At 43.0% G+C, this 26,826-nt stretch overlaps 1 protein-coding gene and 1 long non-coding RNA gene across 2 annotated transcripts; one reads left to right on the plus strand and one right to left on the minus strand.

Moving 5' to 3' along the window:
* The first annotated feature begins 331 nt into the window (after positions 1-331).
* Positions 332-26,098, plus strand: TMEM244 (transmembrane protein 244). Its single transcript, XM_081907235.1, has 6 exons — positions 332-1,060; positions 14,243-14,328; positions 14,696-14,769; positions 24,160-24,285; positions 25,253-25,297; positions 25,896-26,098. Exons 1-6 carry the CDS (start codon positions 1,034-1,036, stop codon positions 25,988-25,990), a joined length of 453 nt encoding a protein of 150 aa, XP_081763361.1. The 5' UTR covers positions 332-1,033; the 3' UTR covers positions 25,991-26,098.
* LOC309367695 lies at positions 11,532-14,086 on the minus strand. The gene is made up of 2 exons (XR_014167290.1): positions 13,977-14,086; positions 11,532-11,621 (listed from the first exon to the last, which is right to left on the minus strand). It is a non-coding gene; the product is annotated as an uncharacterized lncRNA (long non-coding RNA).
* Positions 26,099-26,826: the final 728 nt, after the last annotated feature.

The following is a 26,826-nucleotide window of genomic DNA, read 5'->3' on the forward strand; positions in this document are numbered from 1 at the left end:
TGCCCAGGAGACCTAGAGCAGGGATCAGCAAACTTTTTCAGCAGGGGGCCGGTCCACCGTCCCTCAGTCCATGTGGGGGGCCGGACTATATTTTGAAGGAAAAAATGAACAAATTCCTATGCCCCACAAATAATGCTTTTTCAATAAAAGCACACATTCTACTCATGTAAAAACACCAGGCAGGCCCCATAAATAACCCTGAAGTGCATTTTAAATAAAAGGACACATTCTACTCATGTTAAAAACACACTGATTCCTGGACCATCCACAGGCCAAATTTAGAAGGCGATTGGGCCGGATCTGGCCCCCGGGCCTTGGTTTGCCTACCCATGACCTAGAGGTTTAGTGGCAAGCAGAGGCTGAAGAAGGACAGAGTTTCCTTCCCCCTGAGGGAAAGAGTCAGAGAAGGCCTTGAAGGACAGTGGAAAAGGGGCTTCTGATGATGACGTTGATTACTTAAACTGGGAGTAGGAAAAAAAGGGACAAGACAGGAAAGTCATTATTGCTATATAGGAGGAAGATGCAGATGTAAAAGGGTGGAGGAATGAAAGAAATTGCGGGGGGGGGGAGGTACAAGAAGGTACAAGTTTAGTGTAGAAGGAGAATGGGTAAAGAAATTACAGGAAACAGTTAAACAATACTGTAAAGGGCATGTGGGGGGTGAGAAGCGAAAAATATGAAAGAAAAGGCCTTCTCCACTCAGAGCCTCTGGATAAGCAAATGCTGACAAGAACAGAGAGATTGAGCCACAATACCTGAGATAAATGTCTGTACTGAGAGGAAAGCTGGCCTATGGAACTGCCTCTGTGGCTAATAATTTAGCAATGTCCAAAGATGGATTAGATATTGTTAGGAGGTGATGCAACTAATTACCAGTTATAGTTATACCAAAGTCTCCTTGCATCCGTCACCATTTTGTGACTTGTTCTACCCCTGCCCTACTATTTTGTGACTGGTGGGCCTTAGTAACTTTCAGCAGCCTCAAGTGGGCCCTGCAGGTAGAAACTTTGAGAACACATTCAGGAAGCCAAGAATGACAACATGTGGATTCTCCATAAGAGTGAGTGAACAAAGAGTGGCAATTCCAGGAGGAAATTGCTGCAGAAGCAGAAATACCCTAATGCAAGATGGTTGTATGTTAATTCTGGCTTAGGGTTGCTCTTGCCACACCAGGAACATCTACTAGCACCAGACATATTGAGGCCACCTTATTTATTGTAAGCCTTCTAGAGAACTTTGTATGATGGGGCTATAAGTAAATGCCATCTATGAACAAATAAACAAATAAAGCAGAGTAGCATTGGCTCAATATTGGACAGAGACGGTTATGTGGCATTTTTACTGGAATGGGGGGGGGGAGCAGTTGCTAAGGTTTACTCTGTGTTGTTCTAAAGTATTTTTGACCACCTCAAATATATTGGTGCAATCCTACGCAGTTAATAATCTGAAGCAATCTTTAGTGATTATAGGCAGCATAGCTGATAGATGCCCCCCCATGTCACTGCAGTACCAGCTGTTCCCTGCACTGTGAGGGTGACAAGCAGGAATAGCCAACCTGGTAACCTCCCAATGTTTTTGGACTCCAACTCCCATCAGCCTTAGCTGTAATGCCCAATGGTCAGGGATTATGGGAACTGTCCAACAACATTTGGAGAGCCCCGCATTGGTTACCCCAATCTATAGGAATTTAGCCCCTATAGTTCTTATAATTCCACAGAGGAAGCCATTCTTATTCAAAACCAATTTAAGTCTGTAATGCAGATATACCCTAAGGGCCTTTTCACACATAGTTTGAAAATTGCTTGAATTATCAGCTCTAGCTCATTACATTCCCTTCCTCCATAAGTAAAGATTTCTCCTGTAGTAAAGATTCTCTTGACCCCTCCAGCTAAAAAAGGGGAAATGCTCTATTACTTGCTTAGAACTAAATCTATATGGCTCAAATTTGATGGAGGGCCAGTCACCTGCTTTAGATAAAGCATCACAAGCGACAACAGCAGCATATGAAAGTTAAAATATGCTTGTAATCTACCATCTTGCTTCATCCTCCATTACATTAACAATAGGATTTCTGAGCATTCAAAAAATTTCATTAAGCTCGTACTCACATGCACACAAATAGTGTAAGAAAGGCTCAAAGCACTTTAATTAGTGTGTGCAAAAATGTGCGGACTCCTTGCAAGTACTTAACTGCTGATCTTGCAGTTTCCCCATACTTTCTGAGATAGTCTATTATTAGTATGTACATCATGCTTTTCATGTACACACAGTGAAGCCTGTTTTATTCAATATTAATTATTTATCATTAACATGAATTGACTTCAGTAGATAGTGATAATGTAACTGTCTTCATAACCTTGGTTTTGATTGGTTAAAAGAAAGAAATCACCATCTAATCAAGAATGCTTAGCCCTGTGTTAGATTATTCATTCTGTTTATTCCTCAAGGTAACATAAATAATCCCCTTTCCCCTATTATCCTCATAACAACAACCTTGGAAGGTATGTCAGGCTGACCAACTCAGGGTCACTCAGTTTTGCAACGTGACAAAATTAGCTCCATCTGCCAAATTAGCTCCATCTGCCATTTCCAAAGACACAGATTTCTGTTTTCTAATAACTTTTTAGTCAAACTCCACATACCAGAAAAACAACCTGTTCAGGTTTTTCTTCTACACTCCAAATCCACCCCCCGTGAGTAAATTCTATCTAAATGTTTTAAACAGCATCAGTTCTTGTACAGAGCATGACCAACCTATCTCCTATCCTGATATCACTCTGACACATTGGGTTCGTGTTGTTCTGTATTGCAGAAGGCTTATCAACATGGTTCTTTCCTCACAATCTTTCTTTTATTTTTTCCATAAAAGATGTAGGACCAAATTAAGCTGCACATCTTTGATTTACTTCCCTCTGTGAGTGGACTCATGTAATATTGTGGTGGTTCCTTCAGTGTTTAAAGGTAAAGGTAAAGGTATCCCTGCCCGTACGGGCCAGTCTTGACAGACTCTAGGGTTGTGCGCTCATCTCACTCTATAGGCCAGGAGCCAGCGCTGTCCGCAGACACTTCCGGGTCACGTGGCCAGCGTGACAAGCTGCATCTGGCGAGCCAGCGCAGCACATGGAACGCCGTTTACCTTGCTGCTGGTAAGCGGTCCCTATTTATCTACTTGCACCCGGAGGTGCTTTCGAACTGCTAGGTTAGCAGGCGCTGGGACCGAACGACGGGAGCGCACCCCGCCGCGGGGATTCGACCGTGCGATCGGCAAGTCCTAGGCGCTGAGGTTTTACCCACAGCGCCACCCGCGTCCCACTCCTTCAGTGTTTAAGGTAAAGGTAAAGGTACCCCTGCCCGTATGGGCCAGTCTTGACAGACTCTGGGGTTGTGCGCCCATCTCACTTAAGAGGCCAGGGGCCAGCGCTGTCCGGAGACACTTCCAGGTCACGTGGCCAGCGTGACAAAGCTGCATCTAGTGAGCCAGCGCAGCACACGGAAACGCCGTTTACCTTCCTGCCAGTAAGCGGTCCCTATTTATCTACTTGCACCTGGGGTGCTTTCGAACTGCTAGGTTGGCAGGCGCTGGGACCGAGCAACGGGAGCGCACCCCACCGCGGGGATTCGAACCACCGACCTTTCGATCGGCAAGCCCTAGACGCTGAGGCTTTAACCCACAGCGCCACCCGTGTCCCCCCTTCAGTGTTTAGGCCAACCTAAAAAAAGGGTGCCGGAACTCACCACGAACACCTCCCTCATTCTCTTAGAATGGCAGTGTTGCCCACCGGAGAACTGAATTCCAGCAAGTTCCAGCTGAAAAAAGCCCTTAGTATGAGAATCACTGGACTCTAAGCAGGGGTCCCAACTTCAGCCCCAGGTTATGGGTACCCGGCATGCACAATGTGATGTCATCACATCACATTGCAGGGTGATGTCATGTTGTCACATGGCCTCAGAACCTGACTTCTGGTGGCCTTGGACAGCATCTCTGAGGTCTCATGACTTCCGGTGGTTTGTGAGGCATCAGAAGTTGCATCGGGGGCCCTGAGGTGAAATGTTTTGTGGGTGCTCGGGCCCCCGGGGCCCCCTAAAGATGGTGCCCTTGGCTCTAAGGATCCTGTTTGCATACTTTATCTGTAGTTTGAAGTATTTCCCATGGTCATTCACCAACCATCAGACAACCAATGTGTTAGGAAGTTCACTTTGGGAGGAGACATGGAGAAAAATTGCTCTGGATATTTTGTGGATGTGATTTTTAAATCACAACAGCACCATTCTCTTGGGTCAGAGGAAGCATGTGGGACAGGTTCAGGGAGTCACTGTTGCCAAGGTATTGGGAAGAGGAAAGTATGTAATGGGAGATGGGAAGTGGACCATTCGTGTCTTTTGGGAGGCTACAACTAGTGCAGAATGTGACTGCTAGGTTGTTAACTGGGGGAGCCCAATGGAACCATATGTTACCAGTCCAGAAATAACAGCATTGGCTGCTGGTGACCTACTGAAGCCAATTCAGGACAATGTCAGGACAAGCATAAAGGTAAGGGGACCCCTGACCATTAGGTCCATTTGTGACCAACTCTGGGGTTGCGGCGCTCATCTTGCTTTACTGGCCGAGGGAGCCGGCATACAGCTTCCGGATCATGTGGCCAGCATGACTAAGCTGCTTCTGGCGAACCAGAGCAGTGCACGGAAACACCGTTTACCTTCCTGCCAGAGTGGTACCTATTTATCTACTTGCACTTTGACATGCTTTCGAACTGCTATGTTGGCAGGAGCAGAGACCGAGCAACAGGAGCTCACCCCGTCATGGGGATTCGAACTGCTGACCTTCTGATTGGCAAGTCCTAGGCTCTGTGCTTTAACCCACAGCGCCACCCACATCCCCAGGACAAGCATACAGTCCTAAATGGCTTGGGACCCAAGTGCCTAAAAGATCACCTCTCCTAATATCAAATATCCTGGGCCATATAATTGGCATGGGGGTGGGGCTATTGGTGGTACTGTCACTAGAGGCTGCCCAGTTGGCACTGACCTGTGAGAAGATCCTAAGTGGAACTACCTCACTTATGGAATGCCTACCCGGTAAAGGTGAATCTGTCTCTCTCACTATGAATTTTCAGGAGGAACTTAATAATATTCTTGTTTATCCAGGCATTTGATGGCTGAAAGATTCTGTTCCTGGCAACCTTGATATTATTAGCTGTGAGGGAATGTGACCGCTTTATATGCTTTTAGATGTTTTTAAATCTTTTAAATATACTTTGCTTTATTTTTAGTAGTATTCTTCTACCTCCTTGGTGTTTGTTGCCCTGGTCTCCTTAGGGAGAAAGGGATAGAAATTTAATAAATGAAATGAAATTTTACTGAAGATGCTGCAGCAAAATTTGGAACATCTGTACAGCCCTGGGTTTTTTTTTACAAATTGTTTTCAGCGGATTCTAAAGTGAAATTTGAAATCCAAAGCAAATTTAAAATGAAAAGCACAACCATTTAAAACTACACTGGCTGCAGTCCTATGCACGCTTTCCTAGGAGTAAGTCTTATTGAAAACAGCAGCACTTTTTCCTGTTTCGGTTGTCAGTAAATAACCATATTATTCATGCAAAACCTACAAAGATTGCCTTGTTCTAGCTAATTCCAAAAAAGCTTTTGGCAGTTTAAAGCAATAATCTTGTGATTCATTTCGTATAAGAACAAACAGCAAAGATTCTGTAGCACCTTAAAGACTAACAAATGAATTGTGGCAGAAGCTTTCATAGACCAGATCACTAATCTGTAAAAGGCAAGCCATCACCACATTATTAGCCTTAAATGTTCCATACAGAAATGTTGCTTTTCTCTGCAGTAGGCTCAGAGGGCTGTGCACACACTTTGCCTTTAAATTACATTTAAAGCACATTCCCCACCCCCTCAAAGAATTCTGGGCACTGTAGTTTATAAAACGTTGCTGGAAATTGTGACTCTGTGAGGGGTAAATTATAGTGCCTAGAATTCTTTCAGAGGGAGAATGAGTTTTAAAAGTATAGCACATCTATGGAACCTCACATTAAGGATTTATTATATTCAGGAAGATATGAGCAATAGTCCCAAAATGCAAAACTATTAGGGGTAGGAATCACTGACAAAATATTTCTGGATATTGCTCTCACTCCTTCAGCAATGCAAATCTTTATATATCCTCTCCAAAACTGCAATAATAAAATTTTCTTTTTGAAAGGTGAGCAGTTGCAAGTTCAGCACAGAGACACTTTGAATAAATTTAGAGGAGAAAAGAAAAAAAATAGCATGACTAAAGGTGCTTACAACATTACACTAGCTCACAAATGATAAGATTACTTAGAACAGTACAGTGGTGCCTCGCAAGACGAACGCCTCGCAAGACGAAAAACCCGCTAGACGAAAGGGTTTTCCGTTTTGGAGGCGCTTCGCAAAACGAATTTCCCTATGGGCTTGCTTCGCAAGAAGAAAGCCCATAGGGAAATCTCCGGGGACCTCTTTTAAATGCTAGCGGTGGGGAGCGAAGCCTTTCCCCCCCCCCCATCGGCCTTCAGAAGAGGTCCAGGAAGGCTGGCGGGGGCCGAAAGGCTTTGCTCCCCACCGCCAGCATTTTAAAAGCAGTCCGGGATAGCAGGGAAGCGCTTCCCGCTATCCCGGATGGCTTTTGAAGGCAGGCGGGGGGGGGGGGGAGGGAGCAAAGACTTTTGCCCCCCGCCCGCCTTCAGAATAGGTCCTGGACCTCTTCTGAAGGCAGGCGGGGGGCAAAAGTCTTTGCTCCCCCCCGCCTGCATTCAAAAGCCGTCTGGGAGCATTTTAAAATCGCCCCGGGACAGCGGAGGAATTCTCCGCTGTCCTGGGGCGATTTAAAAGCCCCCGGGAAGGCAGGCAGGGGGGACAAAGACCTTTGCCCCCCGCCAGCCTTCAGAAGAGGTCGGGGGACAGGCTGTCCCCGGACCTGGTCTGAAGGCGGTTTCCATAGGAACGCATTAATTGATTTTTAATGCATTCCTATGGGAAACTGTGCTTCGCAAGACGAAAAACTCGCAAGACGAAAAAACTTGCGGAACGAATTAATTTCATCTTACGAGGCACCACTGTACTGTATCAGGCTAAATCAGGCATGGGGAACCTGCGGCTCCCCAGATAGTGTCAAACGTCAACTCCCATCAGCCGTAGACAGCATGGCGAATGGTCAGGGATAATGGGAGCTGTAGCCCAACATTTGGAGAGCCATGGATTCCCTAGTCCTGGCCTAAAATATTTGTGTGAATGCAACCAAAGTCACTCCAATGAAGAGGTCAGAGAGAGAAGTAACAACATATATATGAACTTAACAGTTTTTTTATATGTATACGCTGACAGCGAAAGATTGTTTTAAATGAACAAATTCTTTCCTGACTTGACATCATTTTGTGGAAATACACCTAGGGGGATGGTGATGCAATATGTCTAGCGTGGCCTAGTTGTGCGAAGTACTGCTGCCTTAAGTCACTTGGATATTTAACCAGATCAGTTATGTTTGCCCTCTAGTGGTAGCTCTTTTGAACACAAGCAAGACAATTCTGACTTGCAGGTCTGCTGTGATCATGGTATGCAATAACGTACCGTATTCAAAAGACCTTTCCATTTGATTCTTAGCATTTCACATGACATCATAGAGAAGGGTGGTATTTTACTACGTTTTAATCTGAGGAGACTGATATTAATGGATTTCACTTATGATCATTAATTTCAGTGGGTCCATTCTGAGGTAAACTTAGTTGAATACTGCCTATTAGGTTTAACTTCATTTGTTTACACAACTTTCTTCATAAACTTACCGTATTTTTTGCTCTATAAGACTCCCTTTTTCCCTCCTAAAAAGTAAGGGGAAATGTGTGTGCGTCTTATGGAGTGAATGCAGGCTGCGCAGCTATCCCAGAAGCGAGAAGAGCAAGAGGGATTGCAGCTTTCACTGTGCAGCGATCCCTCTTGCTGTTCTGGCTTCTGGGAGTCAGAATATTTTTTTCCTTGTTTTTCTCCTCCAAAAACTAGGTGCGTCTTGTGGTCTGGTGCGTCTTATAGAGCAAAAAATACGGTATATTCTTATAGGGCTTTTTTCTTAATCATGCTGTTCATTTACAAACATATTTGCTCCTTAGTCTCCCAGCTTTGCCTTTGCGATATACTGTTATTAAAAGACTGCTAATAACTTCACCAGACCTTAGAGAGAGAGAAAAGACTATAACTCAATGCAACCATTTTCTACAGAAAATATCTTGGTATGGCACCTCCAGGATTGCTGACATTAATAGGTTAGCAGAAAACTCCTTCCGGATTGGCTAGGTATAGTAAGTTCCTGAAGTCTTGCTGGTCAACGGCCAGCTCACCTATGAGGCAAGTTCCATAGGGGCATCAGGGCCCAATGTAGGTCTTTATTTTCCTTTCGTTCCTGATGTAGATCTTCACTCAGTCCTTCTTCCCTGGCGGGAAGGAAGGCACCATTTTGTGGTTCACCTCAGGTGCCAAAAGGTATTGGGCCAGCCCTGATGATATCCAAAATTACTTGTACTTAGAGTAAACCCATTAATTTCAATCCACTTAAGTCCATTGGGTTTACTCTTAGTATGGCTAATGCTGGGTATCACTCAGAAACTCCTGTAGGCAACTCTTCTGGGTTTTCCTGCTTAAAAGTTTCAACACTTCATGGATTTAAATTGTCTCCTTTTCCATCTTCCAAATCCTAGACCAAGCTTCCTCAAACTCGGCCCTCCAGATGTTTTGGCCTACAACTCCCATGATCCCTAGCTAGCAGGACCAGTGGTCAGGGATGATGGGAATTGTAGTCTCAAAACATATGGAGGGCCGAGGCTGAGGAAGCCTGTCCTAGACTTAATAATATAGATCTAGAGTTCAGCTTCTGGCAATGCCTCAACACCATCTCAATTAATACTAAGCCACTCAAACCATTTATTCAACCTAACCTAGACTTTTATTTTGATATCATCTGCAGTAAGTTAGTTCTGGTCTAGTCAAGGGTTTTCTAAAGCAATTGATCTTACGGGATAACAAAATGGAAATAGTTTATTACTAAGCTATAGTGTACTGACTAATGCCAACTATAGAGACCAAATTACAAAACAAATGTTTCTAAGGTTTGCTCATACTCTTTTTCTTCTGCTCGATTATCCAGAAAGTTTCTGAGAAGCAAAAGCACCACTGGCTCAGCATATCTACACAATAAATTGGTTTCTTTGTGCCCTCAAGTGATGAGAGGATACATATGAAAGCCTAAGAATTATGAGAAGGAATACCTTCTTGCTGGAACAAAGGAAGCTATCTTATTGGTCCATCTTGTCTATTAGTCTATCTTGCTCAGTACTGCCTACACTGACTGGCAGTAGCTCTCCATGGTTTCAGGCTTGCTGGAGGCATTCAGAATCCGACTTGGAAATGCTAAGAATTGAACCTGAGACTCTCTGCATGCAAAGCAGAGGCTCTACTGCTGAGCTACAGCCCCATGCACAGACCGCCCCCCCCAAATCATACCTGCAGATTATGTTAAGCTTTTAATATTAGTAACTGTTATGTACTGAAGTTCTCACCCTGGGCCAGCAGGGGGATACTGTAGATAGTTATGCAAATAAGGGATCGAAAGTGACGTTCAGTGATTGGATAGTTTTAGAAAATTGTTACAGTAACATTGTACTGGAGCTCTATATAAACAGGCTGACTGAACCCTTCAGTTCAGTTCTGGCCTGGCCTCTGAATAAACAAGAGCTGTTTGAAGAATCGCTGTGTCATCTGATATGTTCACCTACAACTTAACAGTAACAGCCTATGGGTATTTTTCATATGATTGTAATATCACAAACCAAGGGTTTTTTTGTACAGCAGACTTTACTATACATCCCAAAGCATTTCAGGGTGATTTGAAAGCTATCAAAAAAGCAACAACAATAAGCACTCAGGCTCTTTCATTCAAATTCAGAAACAGAAAGATCATAATCCTCAGTCATTTACTCTTGAAGTTGTTCCTCCAAAATCAATCGAGTTACTTCAAAATACTCAAGTTTTGGATTATAGCCTAAAACAGCTGTTCTGCCTGTCTAAGCTTTCCTGGGAGTTTGTAGCATAATCATTAATAGCAAAGACTTGAAAAGGCAATTGATTTCAATCAATATGGAAAGCGTTGCAAACAGCAGGCAGCAGCGAACCCAGCACCTATGAACAAAAGCTGACAAAGGTCAAAAAGGAACGCAATTCTTTTCACATTTGAAGTGCAGGTGGGCAGGAGAAGGTACATTTTGTGAAATGCAAAGCAGGGAGGGAACATCAGCCCCCACCCCCACAGCATATGGGGTGCAGAAAGGGAGCCCAAACTCAGGTGGACTCCCACCTGATTTTAAATTATTGACTTCTCCAGCAGACCTCTGTTCAGAAGGACTCTCCAATACTCCAGAGAGGCTTGGAGATGCGGACGGGTGGTCTTAGGGAAGAGAAGTGGTAAATGTTCTTTCTGTGAAATAAATTATGCTCATTTAAGATCAAAGCTACTGTGTGGATATGGATTCATGCTCAGGCACACAGTTCAAATCCACAAGGAGCCATGGGTTCAGTATTGTGGGCCTAATTCTGTGGATCTCTTCCCAACTGAGATCAGACAGCCCCCATTTCACCCCCGTGGAAATTCAGGTGCTTGGTGAACAGCTTTGTGGTGTTGGTTTTTTTACTTCAGCAGACATGTTAAGAAAGCCTTTCTGCTGTTGTTGTTGTTGTTGTTGTTGTTCTTCTTCTTCTTCTTCTTCTTCTTCTTCTTCTTCTTCTTCTTCTTCTTCTTCTTCTTCTTCTTCTTCTTCTTCTTCTTCTCCTCCTCCTCCTCCTCCTCCTCCTCCTCCTCCTCCTCCTCCTCCTCCTCCTCTGATATTATTTCTACTGTATCTCTTTTGTAACCTCATTGTACACTGCTTAGAAACAATGCTGTTAAGTGGTATAGGAACTGATTGAAACAATTAATTAATTAACAAGTCTAGTGGCTCCTAGACCAGCAAATTTATAATGGCATACATTTTTGTGCATAAATTAACTGGCACAATTCAAAGGACAAATGGCCATAGAGCAGTTGTTGGAAACCTTTGGCCCCATTGATGTTGCTGAACTACAACTCCCATCATCCCTAGCCATTGGTCATGTTTACTGGGAATGCGGGTTACGCTGTAGTCTAAACCACTGAGCCTCTTGGGCTTGCCGATCAAAAGGTCGGTGGTTCGAATCCCCGCGACGGGGTGAACTTCCGTTACTCTGTCCCAGCTCTTGCCCACCTAGCAGTTCAAAAGCACGTCAAAGTGCAAGTAGATAAATAGGTACCCCTGCGGTGGGAAGGTAAACAGCGTTTCCGTGCGCTTTGGTTTCTGTCATGGTGTTCCGTTGCGCCAGACGCGGTTTAGTCATGCTGGCTGGTTTATGTTGTTATTTATGGCCTCTTTTGTAAATAAATAAATAACACCAAATCCAAATTTAGAAGGGTAGTTTTGTTAAGCAAAATCAGCAGAGTCTTGTAACACCTTTAAACAAATTTATTGTAGCATAAGCTTTCACAGATAAGTGATATTTCATCAGTTGACGGGGGGGACGGGGACGTACCATTCTTTCTAAAGAAAACAACAGTGGGTCAAAATACCTTGGCAAAACAATATTTACACATTTAAGTGTATTTGCTTTTATATAAAAAAGAATTCAATTACAGCTGATTATTGTTTACTTCCAGTTATGGCCTCAGGGAGGGGCCATAGCTCAGAGAATATGATACTTGATATGCAGATGGTCCCATGTTCAGTCCCTGCTATTTCCCATTTGAAAATAAGCTCCTGTATCAGATCAGGAGGTTTTCAGAATTACATTGCCAGTCAGCATAAGACAGTACCAGGTGAGATCAATCAATGGCCTCAACACAAGGCAGCTTCGTGTGTGTGTGTGTGTGTGTGTTTGTGTGTATACACACACACATATATACACATTCATGTTCATTGTAAATGGTGATATTAAATGTATGTTATGATTTGCAAAAGAGATCAAAAACAGGACAGCCGTGCCTCCTCTGTGAACTGATATCAAACACCCACAATAGAGAGAAAATGAAAAAAAAATGAAAATACATGCAGTTTCATAATAGCAAAGATGTGTGCAAGATGTGTTGGGGTTTTTTTTAGCTGAGCATGTCGAAAAGCAGTTTGGACTTTTAATGAGCTGCTAAGGATTGTCTGGTTGGACTTCAGCAGCTTAGAGTTGGCTCACAGATGGCTTTTGCCCCAGTTCACTTTAATCCAATAATGCTATTCTGCTCCGTCTCACACTGCACACCCAGTAGTGCTTTGTGAGTGAAAAATTGAGGCTTCTTCCAGCTGATATTGGTATGAGAAATGTAACTGCATCACTGCTCTTTTGCTCATCATGTGTACATGGCTCTCAAGATAAAAATTGCTGAGACTAAGGTAACAAAAATTAAGTTGGCATTGAACTCAAGGTCATTGCGTAGAATTTGCTATATGCGACATATGGCAGGTATTTGGAAGAACCATTGCCTGTACTCCAATAAGCTGTCTTGTATACTTTTGTTGTTCTTTGACTCTTGGAAAAAAACATTTAAAAATTAGTGATGCAGGTGGGAAATAATTTAAAGCATTGATAACAACTGCTGGGACATAAAGAGGATTTTTTTTTTTTTTAATGTAAAGTTTGAAAGTGTTTTCTAACATTGTCTGGAGCTCCTGAAACGTATTTAATTGCTGCTGTGTAAAGAAACCGTATAAATGCCACCAGGCCTCATGATCTGGCGTAGTTCTAAATGTTTCAATAGAATAGCTTCAAACAGTGCTTTTCTAAGAATAAAAATGTTTGGGGTATTCTCATTTTCCTACTTATATTGAAATACTGCCCCTCAATGAGGCCCAACTTAGATTTGCAAAACGTTTAGGGGTTTGTGTACCCCTGCGCCCCCCCCGAAGAAAAGCACTGGCTTCAAACCAAATTGTGACTAACAAATCACTGAAGCATGCTGGATTATTTTATTATTATTTCTAAACAGAACAAAGTTTTTGAAATGCACCAGATATGGCAGCAGGGGTGGGAGGTGGGTAGAATACCAAGACATATAGCAGGCATAGGCAAACTTGGCGCTCCAGATGTTTTTGGCCTACAACTCCCATGATCTCTAGCTAACAGGACCAGTGGTCAGGGATGATGGGAATTGTAGTCACAAAACATCTGGAGGGCCGAGTTTGCCTATGCCTGACATATAGGCTTACTAATCACCCTGTGATTAAGTGATGTCTTGGATCAGGACCAGAGCATTTGGCCGCCAGCTAAAATAAGGTTACCAGATTTTTTTTCAATGAATCCAGGGACACTTTTCAACTTCTTACTAAATAGATGGATTTTGTCAGGGGACTGATTTGAAAATCCGGGGACGACTGGTAACCTTAAGCTAAAATAGCCTTTTGGCATGAAGTTATAGAGAGTTCATTCTTTAAATCTTTCACGTACATTTTATTATCGTATACAGGATTCTCTTCAAGTAACTGTAACGTTTCTAGTGTGGTGACAACTAGAGTTTTATTTGGTCTGCTGCATGAAGTTTGCAAACATGAGATGAGGTGGATGGAGAACAAATTGTTGTTGTGGGATTTGGGCCTTGGCTCCAGACTCTGTTCAGCCATGAACACAAGAATGAGTCATTGAGTCCTACAAAGTGGTAGCTTAACAAGCTGTGCACGTGGTTTCCCATCAGCTTGTGTTGCCCTAGCAAACAGGGATGAAAATCCAGCACATGTTTTTGCTTCATCAGAAATCCAGGCAAGTAGGATAAGGTAATATTCAAATGTTCAAAATGGACAAGCTTACCAAGAGTTTATTGTAGTAAACTGACATTTAGTAAACTGACGTCTGTAATTGCACAATTTCTCACAGCCTCAATACGCTTACGGAAAATGGCACTAGTGGGGATTTACCTCATAGTGTTGCTTGCAAGATCATAGAATCTAGGGAATGATCTGAGAGCTAAGCAGGTTTAGGTCTGGTCAGTGCTTGGATATGAGGTTGCTTGGAAATCCTATGCAGATGGCCTTGAGTTGCATTATAGGAAAAAAAGAGGGACATAAATGTACTAAAGTAATAATAATAATATTAATAATAGTTTAGGGTAAGGTGTCTTACTGCTGAGTTATTGTTTTCTGGGTAACTTGAAAGCAAGCTTCATGTCATTTTTCCTTTACAGATTGTTTTGCTCAATCTCCTACTATGTGTGATCATATTCTACTCAGTGTATTATGTGGTCCTATGCTTTTGTTTCACAGCGTTCAGGTAGGAATAATCATGAATGAATGAATGAATGAGTGACTATGTGACTACAGATGTAGTGCAATGCTGACAACATTTTGCTCAAACATGGCCTCAGATACTTTGGGTGGAATTCTTTAGCATAATAAAACATTGTATGGTTGCTAAATGTGTCCATATAAGCATACAGAGTGGATTCTTGAATTCACTGTAAAATACATAATGGCTTTTAAAACATCTACTGTGAAAAGTAGAACAATTAGCTAAAATTGCCTTAGCAAGACATTAAAAGGATTTAGGAAATCAGCACACATGCACAATGATTTGCCTGATTTAGTATCAGAAGCTTCTTGTACTGGGATAAACTTTAAAATTGTCCAACTCTTCACAGGCTGCAGATGTTGGATGGACTGGCACCATTTGACTTCAAGACCAGCCCATCATGGATTCACTCATATTATTTAGGTAAATGTTCTTCCTTGAAGTCCTTATTCTTAAGATGGTCTTATTCTTAGATGGTTTCTCTATTGAAATACTTCAAACACTTGAATTTTTTAAATGAAGTTTAAGTATTATACAGATAGTATCATCTTATAGCAGGGTTGGGGAAACCTTTTCAGCCTGACTGAGGGCCAAATTCCCTTCAGGGAATCCTTCTGTGGGCCATAGGCAAAAGTGAGGAAAGAAACAAATGTGAATTTTACCTCTGTACAGTAGAGTAGTTTGTACACACAGCCCTCTATCCTCCACACACGCAAGGAAAAGACATTATCAGAGCTCAAGGGCACCTTTCAGCCTGGCAAAAACACTCAAGGAAGGTGTAAAGCAGGGCTCGTGAGATGCTTGGCTTGGGAATGTGTAGTCTGGGGGAAATTGTGTGGGCCACGCAGTAAGACCATCAGGCCTGCATTTTACTCCTGAGCCTGAGGTTTCCCCATATCTGCTTCATGGTTTCATAATTTCATATTGTATGGCATTACTAATTTCAAGTCAATGGTATTTATTTGTTTATTCAATTTATATCCCACCCTCCTGAAGGAGCCCAGGGTGGCAGATGCAGCAACAATAAAACATTAAAACAACAACTAAAAACAGTTGAAATCATTTAAAAAAAAGTTTAGTGAAGTACTAAAGTACATAGCAGTTTGACAGTGGAACCAGTTACTGAGGTGGAGAATGGAGAGATCTTCAAGCAGAGGCTGCAAAGCCACATGTTGGGGATTCCTTAGCTGCAGATTTCTTGATGACCTACGATGCCTTCTCCAGCAATGTCATTCCATAGGTCTGTATGTATGACTTTTCAGTTGGGGGTATTTGAGACCCTACTTGAGATGCCCACCCAGAGCTAGCCCTGATAATATTGTTAACACATCTCACAATTACTCAGCATTCCTAGTTCATATGGAAATATTCCTGTCATGCAAAACAAAAGAACATATCCCAAAGCAAGGGGTTCAGGCCCACAAAAAGATGAATAAAGGAAATAGGGTTCTGAATATTGTGGTTCCCATTTCTGAAGGCATACACCTAAGATTCCATTCATGCACACCAGGGATGGGGAACCAGCAGTCCTCCAGATGTTTCTGGACTCCCAAGTCCTGTCAGCCCCAACCAGTATGGCCGAATGCCAGGCATGATGGGAGTTGAAGATGTAGCAACATATGGAAGGCCACAAGTTCCTCACACCTGAACTTGTTAAGCGTGAAATGTTAAGCGTGAATGTGAAAAGCAGGTATATGAAAGCACATGTATCATTCAGATATACTAATCAAATAGCTAGGATTGGTTGTGGATTCCTGTTGCTGTATAAGCTGTGAATCGTCTTGGCTGTGATTCTTTATAAAGCTATTATGGCTCCCCTTCTGGGCTAAAAGAGAGTGATTTACATTAAATACATACATTTTAGTTATTTTATGGTCTTTTTCCCTTAAACGAAAGCTAAATCGCTATGAATGAAACCTTTTAAAATGTAAATTGTTTTGAGAAACATCTCAAACACTTATGGAAACAGAAAATGTGAGGAGATATGCTACTGATTTGCTTTTAGATTAAAATAACATTCAGGGAGGTGATTTAGTTACTTGGGGTGGGGGGTGGCAGCAAAGCCATGTGTAATTGTAATAAGTGACTTATTGTATACAAATCTCATCTCAGTCTTAATGATATGATGTTCTAGCATATACTGGGTCCTCCCTGCCCCCGGCAAGCAATAACAGAGATTTAAATATGAATTTGCATGATGGCTTTGGGCAAGCATCTTTTTCTGAGGCCCTCTTGCCTCCAAACACTTGTTGAGACCATTTTTAAAAGGCTTGGGTAAAAGGAACTGAAAATAGCACTGGAAGAAAGTTGGAAAGCAGAAGTCACAAGCTGGTAGCTGGATAATAGAATCAGCACTTTGTCAATCTGATTCTGAAGCCTTTACAATCCCTGCATGTCAGGAGGTGCCAATGGCCCTCCTGGCGGGCAGAGTTACTCTGGAGCGTAAGAGCACCACAGCTTGTAGTGTCTAGGGAAGACTGCAACATCTGTAGGCTACCATACCCCCCCCAAACATTTCTCCGATGCAAATAGGGATGCCCCATTCCATAATGATAATTTTAATATTTATACCCCACACATCTTATTGGGTTGCCCCAGCCACTCTGGCCAGCTTCCAACATATATAAACACAAAAGAAAACATTAAACATTTTTTTAGAACTTCCCTGTACAGGATTGCCTTCAGACAGCTCGGAGGTCGGATAACTCCCTATTCTCCAACATTTCTCCAATGAAAATAGGGACATCCTAAGGAAAAGTGGGATCAAATCAGAAACTGGGATGGCTTCTCTAAATTAGGGATATCCCTGGAAAATAAGGACACTTGGAGGGTCTGGGCTACATGTGGCAAACTTTCTCAGTCTAAAGGTCACGTTGCCTTTTGGGCAGTCCTCTTGTTAGGCCAGAAAAAACTGCACATTTTAAGTTTGTACAGTGGGCTAGTTTCTAAACACACTCTCACACCCCTCGCTATCCAGGCAGGCAAGAATAATTGTAACAAGGACACATTCCAGCCAGGCAAAAACACCCAAAGAGGATATGAAGCACAAGTAGTACAAGTACAAGTGGTACAAGTAGTACAAGTAGAAGTGCAGGTGTTGCTGTGGGTTAAACCACAGAGCCTAGGACTTGCCGATCAGAAGGTCAGCAGTTCGAATCCCCATGACGGGGTGAGCTCCTGTTGCTCGGTCTCTGCTCCTGCCAACTTAGCAGTTCGAAAGCACGTCAAAGTGCAAGTAGATAAATAGGTACCGCTCCGGCGGGAAGGTAAACAGCGTTTCCGTGCTCTGCTCTGGTTCGCCAGAAGCGGCTTAGTCATGCTGGCCACATGACCTGGAAGCTGTACACCGGCTCCCTCAGCCAATAAAGCGAGATGAGCACCGCAACCCCAGAGTCGGTCACGGTCCCTTTACCTTTAGTGAGGGGTTTAGCCTAGAAAGAGAGTCTGTAGCTGGCCTGGGGAGTGTCCCAAGAGCCAGGTAGAAAGACTTCACCACCCTGCTAAAGCCCTTGTAACTCACCAAACAGGGCTGCAACACAGAGAGCTGTAGATTTCTGGTTCTTTTAGACCTGACAGAGCGACAGCTATTGAGCAGTGGCGTAGCGTGGGGGGTGCAGGGGAGGCGGCCGCACCGGGTGCAACATCTGGGGCTTAGGGTTAGGGGGTGCAAATCCACGGGTTAGGGGGTGCAAATTACTTGCCTTGCCCCGGGTGCTGACAACCCACGCTACGCCACTGCTATTGAGCAGTCCCAAGACCACTCTTCTTATGGGTCTCACCTCAAAATGTGGGGGAAGTGGTTTTTGTGGTCCATCCTAAATGAGGTTTTCTACCTCCCAACCAAAAGTCATGGTCCTATACCTTTTAAATATTCTGAGGCATATTGGAATCAGTTACGGTAGATTGTTTTTTTCCTGTACTAGGAGGCTTTGGAATTCAGAGCACCCTCCTTCTTTCTCCTCTCCCTGAGGTGGTTATCCTCAGATGGAGTCACTGGGGCAAACACTGTGCCCTACTTGGCCCCTCAGGGCCTCATTTCAAATGGGTGTTCCACTGAGGGAAATGCGTCTAGACAGAAAAGATGCCAGGGGGTTGGAGCAGGACCCCATTATGAAGATGATGAAGCCAGCAGTTAATAGGGGAGTAACTGAGCTTGCATCTACATATGTTGTCCTTTAGTACTCAAGTCATTTGTCTTGGCAGATCACAGAACAGAGATAAATGTTAAAGTAGTTGTAACCCTCCTAATTGGCGTGTCAGCTCCCCAATTAGTGCTTCATGGCAAAATTAACCAGTGCAGCATCAACCGTGGCCCTAAGGTCTTTTGTCAGCTTCTACCAGCATCTATGTTAATACGGCACTCACAAATGTGCAGCTTCATTCTCTTCATTTACCTCTCTGTGCTAGTTGCTCACATACTGCACTAATATGAGCATTCCATCACTCTGGACCTCTGCTTACCCACTTGTATTCTCTAGATTATTATAGCATTCTAGTCTATAGATCCTCTCTCCAGCCCACAGGTCTTTTACAATACTGCACCCATGCCACACTTTTCCAATAACCAACAGCACCGCTTTCTAGCATTTGTGCCAAGTTTTAAAGCAACATCACTAAGTTTTTGTGGATTCCCGAATACAGCAGCTAATCATTTTGGGATTGCCAATCTAGTCATAATGCAAATAGGGTTGACCACGTGCAACTCAGGAAAAGGTGATTATTATAGACAAATTCCACTTTTATATAAACTTGTTTTTGAAGAGCAGGGGATTTTTTTTTACCTTTCATAGTTGTGTAGCCAAAACCAGATAATATATTTTTATCTATGTCTCAGAGCAGAAGCATATAATAGAAAGTGATATATATGTATGTATATATATATATATGTAGGTTTTGGTGTCCTCGGGTGTCTTCCCGTGTAAAAGTTGGGGTGTCTAGGCGACGTTTCGACGAGGTCTCACTCGTCATCTTCAGGCTGGTGCTTTCGGCTTCTTGTTACTGGAACAGAGCAGGATCTCAGTGTTTGAGTTCCTATAAATACTGTTGAGGGGGTGTGGTGTATAGCCTCCAATGTTCTGGGCAGAGAGGAAGTTCCCAGGCTAGTGTGCCTTTTCTTCTTTTGTTCCTTAATTACTTGAGGGATATCTTGAGTGATTTCTTGAGTGATATCCTGAGTACCACTTAGGTGGGTCATTAGGTGTGGATTAGTTGCTAAAGTCTTTGTGTCTTGACCTCTTGAACTTTGTGAAGAGTTTTTCTGAGAAGATGGCTGTACTGCACTTAGTTGTGCTCTGGCTTGGCTTCGTGTATAGGGGCGAGCTGTGGTTTTGTGGCCTGTGTCAGCCAGATCTGTGTAGGGATTGCAGGGGGGTGCAGCATCCGGAGGTGCCACCATGGTTTGGCTACTGGATGGTGTCTGTAATTTATCTGTGGAGAGGGTCTGGGTTTGGGTCTGGTGTGGTTGATTGGTGATGGCGTTCTGTGTGCCTCTGGATCTGGTGTCAGTTTTTGTGGGGAGGGCTAATTTCCAGATGTCTGGCAAGCGGGATGTGTCGTCACGCTTGTTCATGTTGTGAGGGTGTTTCTCTATCTCGATGGCTTCCATGATTATTCTCTTGTGGTGATGTTCCATGTTAAAGAGCAATTTGGAATCTGCAAAATTAATTTCGTGTCCTGTTTCTTTCATGTGTTGGAAAAGAGAGGAAGTTTTTTCTTCTTTTTTGACGGCATTCTTGTGTTCTGCGATACGTGCATTTATTCGTCTGTTTGTTTGTCCAATGTACGTGGCTGGGCAGACTTTGCAGGGTATTTCATAGACCCCTTGGTTTTCCAACTGGATTTTATCCTTGGGGTTTCTGAGGATATTGGCTATTTTTTGGTTGGTGCAAAAGGCTGTTTTGATATTGTGTTTATGGAGGATTTTGCTAATTTTATCTGTAGTGCCCTTGATATAAGGAAGGAGGGCCATGCCATTGTTTTCTTCTGTGTCTTGGTTTTTGGGGGGTGTTTCTTTTTGGATTAGCTTCGTAACCCTGTTTTGCTGGTATCCATTGGCAATTAACACATTTGAGAGATTCTGTAACTCAGTTGTCAAGTGGTCTTTGTCAGCCAGGCGTTTGGTTCTGGAGATGAGAGTCCAGTTGGAAAACCAAGGGGTCTATGAAATACCCTGCAAAGTCTGCCCAGCCACGTACATTGGACAAACAAACAGACGAATAAATGCACGTATCGCAGAACACAAGAATGCCGTCAAAAAAGAAAAAAAAAAAAGAAAAAGAAAAAACTTCCTCTCTTTTCCAACACATGAAAGAAACAGGACACGAAATTAATTTTGCAGATTCCAAATTGCTCTTTAACATGGAACATCACCACAAGAGAATAATCATGGAAGCCATCGAGATAGAGAAACACCCTCACAACATGAACAAGCGTGACGACACATCCCGCTTGCCAGACATCTGGAAATTAGCCCTCCCCACAAAAACTGACACCAGATCCAGAGGCACACAGAACGCCATCACCAATCAACCACACCAGACCCAAACCCAGACCCTCTCCACAGATAAATTACAGACACCATCCAGTAGCCAAACCATGGTGGCACCTCCGGATGCTGCACCCCCCTGCAATCCCTACACAGATCTGGCTGACACAGGCCACAAAACCACAGCTCGCCCCTATACACGAAGCCAAGCCAGAGCACAACTAAGTGCAGTACAGCCATCTTCTCAGAAAAACTCTTCACAAAGTTCAAGAGGTCAAGACACAAAGACTTTAGCAACTAATCCACACCTAATGACCCACCTAAGTGGTACTCAGGATATCACTCAAGAAATCACTCAAGATATCCCTCAAGTAATTAAGGAACAAAAGAAGAAAAGGCACACTAGCCTGGGAACTTCCTCTCTGCCCAGAACATTGGAGGCTATACACCACACCCCCTCAACAGTATTTATAGGAACTCAAACACTGAGATCCTGCTCTGTTCCAGTAACAAGAAGCCGAAAGCACCTGCCTGAAGATGACGAGTGAGACCTCGTCGAAACGTCGCCTAGACACCCCAACTTTTACACGGGAAGACACCCGAGGACACCAAAACCTGCATATATATATATATATATATATATATAATGATTTTAAGCCATTCAAGAGTATTTTATGAGTATATCCTAATTTTTTAAAAAAGTAAAAAAAAGTTTAAGGTTTTTGAGAAAATGGCTCAATTTAAATGGGTTTATTTTTACCTCAAGGTGGAGATAAGACATTGTGTGTCCCTTGTAACACATGGTGTAAACATGTGCCTTCACTGAACTCAGAGTCCTGGTCCCCACCATCACCACATGGCAGACAATGAAATTGAGCTAAGGAGTGAGGGACTTTGTGCATGATGGCAATCAGGGCTTTGTTTACTAGCAGCAGTCATGAATTCCTCATACTGCCTAGTCTGTCCTTGATTCAACATATATTATACAAAGGGGAGCTGGTACGCTGCAGAAAGTAGTGAATGGCATGGTGGGGCTGCACTGCTTATCTGACCTCTATCCAGTTGAGTTGTTACAGCATGCCACTGCAGAGAGAAGAGGAAGGGTGAATGAACTGGATTGTTTCCACTGGATTGGATTTGTGCCACGACAGCCTCTCTGTCTCCATCTTAGCATGTAGCAGCGACTCAGCTGGAGGGAGTTTGAGTGGCACCATCTGGTATTGCCTGCAAATGTTACTAGCTTGGAATCTAAGGCGTTTCCCATTCACAGAAGCAGAACCACAAGTCCACTTTTGAGACTTTAACACTTCCTACTTATTGTCTTACATTTATATCCCTCCTTTGTTCCCTCATGGAACCCTAGAAGCTCCCTATCCACATGCTGACCAGACCCTGACGTGTTTTAGCTTCAGCAAGTTGGTGGCCTTACCTGCCTTAATCCTAGAATTGTAGCATTGGAAGAGACCCCAAGGGTCCCAACTCCCTGCAATGCAGGAATCACAGCTAAAGAATCCCTGACATACGGCCATTCAACCTCTGCTTATAAACCTCCGATGACAGACAGCCCACTACTTTTCGAGGTAGTCTCTTCCACTGTAAAAGAGCTCTTACTTCTGACCATGCATTGTCTCATTCTTCATGCAAATCATGTGAGCCAGCTTAAGTAGAATTAGTTGGATGGGGTGGTGGGATGGCAGGTTTCCTTGCTTCTCCTTCTTCCCCCAAATCCTAGAGACTAAACGAGGAAGAGGAAAGAGAGGTGAAATGACTGGATTGTGAAACTAAGCACTGAGCCCTCGATTCCTTCCCATCTCCTGGTCTCTAGGGTTTCCTGAATGCTGGTGTGGGTAAAGAAAGCCAGTTAAGTCCAGGGTTATCTGCGGGAGAGCAGTAGATTAATTACAGTAATGACCAGAGCAGCTGCTGAAGGTCTGTGTAATAAATTAGAGGGACACTTCTGAATTAATATCAGGAAAGTATTATTGCTTACCTTTTCATAGATCTTATTGCAGTTATGGCAGAGAGTAAGAGAATGGATATAAAAAAACTATGGATCTTATTTAATCGCTCAAAAACCTCTTTGTCTTTGTTAAAGTCAGTGGATGTTTACTATTAATTTTGGCTGATGAAGGATCAGCTCCTTGAAGGATAAGGTGGATTGTCTTTCCGTCTTGATAGAGAACCAACTGCTCAAGGCAACATTTAACTGTGTAAATTTTTAAGTTCATTTCCTTCATGAGGTTACTGCTGGTCTAAGCAAGAATAAGTACCCATAAACTACTTTAATTTAGTGCATAATGGGATCTTGTTCATGGCAGGCAGGAGACTACAGTAAATACTTTTGCGGGGGAAATTACAGCGGCAATTATGAAAATCTGCCACATTCAGAACAATAAGTACTTTAAAAATGTATTAATGGTGTTTAAAATGTCACAATGAAATCTGTCTGCAAAAATTTGTTCATATGCAAACTGTCAGCCATCCTAAGTTATTGAGAAGTCATGTGGTGTGTAGTGTATCTTTCTGCTCCCCTTTGAGGGGTACAGCATCCATCGACAATTCAATATATCCTGCTGCCTCAGGATTGTTTTGTTTTGTACCATACCTCCTTCCTTGAAAAGCATCATCTTCCAAACTTTTGGATTGAAAGTAAAGGTGACCTCCTGGTAGTATTTACTTTGCTATTATCTTAGATGGTGGGGCTGAAAAGGCAGTCTTGCAGACATGTGGCATGGTGTGTAAGGTGTTAAGAGGATCACCAGAGGAAATCCAAAATCCCTTTAAAAATGTTGCTATGGATTTCCACTTCCAGATCGATACAGGCAGCACATGGGAATTATTTCATTGTGCAAGCATGTGGCTAGAATTCAGACTCCCCAATCAAAGCATACACATAAATTAAAGCAGGGCTAATGCAAGAATTTTTTTCTACCTGAGGCAAGGGACAAGATGGCGTCTCCCCCTAGACCAGGACAGGTAGCCAGATGTTACTTCAACACTGGCTCTGGAACAGCATCTTCCACCAAACCTAAGGACAGCAGCCTGGCTTAGGGGGCCACAGGCCATTTCCCTGCCTTCTGCTGTCTACTGCCTGGAACGTCTGCTTACTTCTCCCTAATGATAGAGCTGGCTCTGAATGAAAGAGATACGTGTCTCCCATAGCAACTCTGTATGCCTCCTTAATTGCAAAGAATGCTTAGCAAACTGAGCCTGGAGCTGAGGATAAATACAACTGCCAAGCAGTGGATAATTTAGCAGTCTTGGGACTAGCAGCAGCCATAGGATACAACTTCCCATCCACTACTGTAACTCATTTTCTGTTTGTTTAGTTCTTCTAGTGTCACTGGAAATAACCTATCTCATCTCTGGACTGCTCTTTGTCTTGGTTGTAGAAGAATGGGTTTGGGATTATGCGGTGACTGTTACAGTCATTCACATCACCATAACTGCGGCTGGTACGTATGCTGTTTAGTTAATAAATCCACAGAAAAAGAAGTATTGTTGATTTAAAACAACTACCCCAGGTTTTTTTTTTAGTGATGCTTTTGGCTTTACAAGGACTACTTGGATTATTAGCTTCTCCTTGCTTCTGTGTCTTGAGCTCTTGCCCAAGTTCCACTCGGTCAGCCATTAGGTTCTCCCTGCTTAGCCTTCTTCGCAGGAATGTTCCGAGGATGCTCACTGCAAGCAACCCTGAGCCTGGCGCTATCTGCAGATGGAAAATTCTGTTTTCAGATGTAGTTTGAATCCAAGACAGCGCTGCAAACTGACTTCCGACGGGCTCACAATGGCAGCATTGATAAGCTGATCAACTCTGATGATGAGACCCCTCTGCTGCGTTTGGAAATTCCTGATGGGAACTTCCTAGTGTGAACAAGCCAATTCCTGCTGATTTTCCACTGCTGGGCAGTGAGCCACACTTGTAAATGAACTACCAGGAGCCCACTTTAACCTCCTGGTTGTTCCTTTGTGCCTTTACCTGCTGCACAGCTGATGTTACATATGTCTAGTGGGGTGTGGCAGTGTTCGAAACTCCCATTGTTCTAGGCGCATTTTGCGACAGAATTTCACTAGCACGAGTAGTTTCTGAGCACTGGGTGCAGTATTGCGCCTAAGATTTCAGATTAAAATTTCAGAGTGGAAGGAAACGAGGACACTTTTCAGCTTCCCCATGTGAAAAATGAACATAATATTTTAGCTGCAGTTCATTCATTTTCAGCTTTGTATTCTTGTTATAAAAAAGCGCACCTACCTTGTAGTGGGCATAACCTAGGCTTAAGGTGCCATTTAGCTCCTGGCTTTCATATCTCAGTTTCTAGCACTGGGGTGTGAGTGACTGTGGTTTTACGGTGTTGTTTGACATAATATTGTAATTTTTGTCATGTTGACATTCATCCTAAAATGTAACTTTTCGTTTTGCAGTTATGTCTGAATTCCCGCTGACATTGCACTGGTGGGCAGCTTTAGGTATGAGTTAAATGGTTATGATTTAATTATCCAAAATAGCACAGCTATAATGCATAGGAAATAAAAAAGACCCTGTCAGATCAGGCCAAAAGCCCATCTAGCTCAGCACTGTGTTCTCACAGTGACTAACTATGAGCATTCTCCCCACCTGTGAGAGCCAGCGACCAGCATTCAGAGACATATTGCCTCTAGCAGTGGAGGCAGAACATTGTTAATGTGGTTGGTAGCCACGGACAGCCTTATTCTTCATGAATTTGTCCAATCTTCTTTGAAAGCCATCTAAGCCGGGGTCATCACTGTGTGAAAAAGTACTTCCTTCCAACATTCAGCTTCTTTGGATTGCCCTAAATTCTAGTATTAAGAAAGAGGAAGGAAAAACTTTTCTCTAGTCACTTTATCCACACTGCATAATTCTATACCCCTCTATCATATTCCCCCTTCTTACTTGTCTGCTCTGTAAAATAAAAACCCCGGAAACATAGCCCAACCAAATATATGCATCTCAAAACATTGCTGCTTCCCACTGCAAAACAGGTATTTTAAAATTCTTGCGAGCTGCTCCTAATACTAACCTAACATATTCTTGTATTCTTTACAGGTTCAGGCCTAATTTTGATGGTTTGTGTTGGACAAAGTTTGGCTTACTACCTGTTCAAGGACAACTTTATTTATCCAGTTCTGGATAATTTCTGAAATGCATTTTTTCAGTGCCTACGTTGCTTTATGAAAATGCACATGGATGTGTGGGCCAACGCTAGCACGCAGTTTTAAGTAGATCAGAATTCTGTACACTGTCATAATCCAGGTTCTTTCTTGTTTTGTATAGAAGTAACTATTTTTAGTCAATAAAACTGCTCTTATCACCAGAAAGCTCTTTCCAATGTTTAGTCAGATTCTCCTTTGTTGTAACTTGAATCCATTGGTTCGGGTCCTGCCCTCCAGAAGAGGAGAAAACAAGCTTGATTCATCTTCCATGTGACAGTCCTTTGGGTTTTTGAAGGAGGTTATCATATCTCCTCTCAGTCTTCTTTTATTCAGGCCAAATGTACCCAGCTCTCTCAACCATTCCTCATAAGGCTTGGTTACCAGACCCTTCATTATCTTGGTCACCCTCATCTGCACATGTTCCAGATTGTCAATACAGCATCCTTCTTAAATTGTGGTGCCCAGAATAGGGCAGTACTTCCCTTGAGCTGGACACTATACTACTGTTGATGCAGCCTAGAATAGCACTAGCTTTTTTTTTTTTTTTTTTTTGCTGTATCACACTGTGGACTCATGTTCAGCTTGTGGTCTATTAAGACCCCTATATGCTTTGTGCATGTACTACTGGCAAGCCATCTTATATTCCTGCCTAACTGCAGAACCTTACATTTGTCCCTGTTGAAATTAATTTTGTTTGGGCCCAGTTCTCCAATCTGTTAAGGCAATCTTGAATCCCAACTCTATCTTCTGTGGCATTCCTTCATCCAAGTCACCTATAAAGACATTGAACAACAACTGACCTGGGACAGAACCATGTGGTACCC

This window comes from Podarcis melisellensis (genome assembly GCF_964234715.1).
Source record: "Podarcis melisellensis genome assembly, chromosome: 3".
In the NCBI taxonomy this organism is placed as follows: domain Eukaryota; kingdom Metazoa; phylum Chordata; class Lepidosauria; order Squamata; family Lacertidae; genus Podarcis; species Podarcis melisellensis.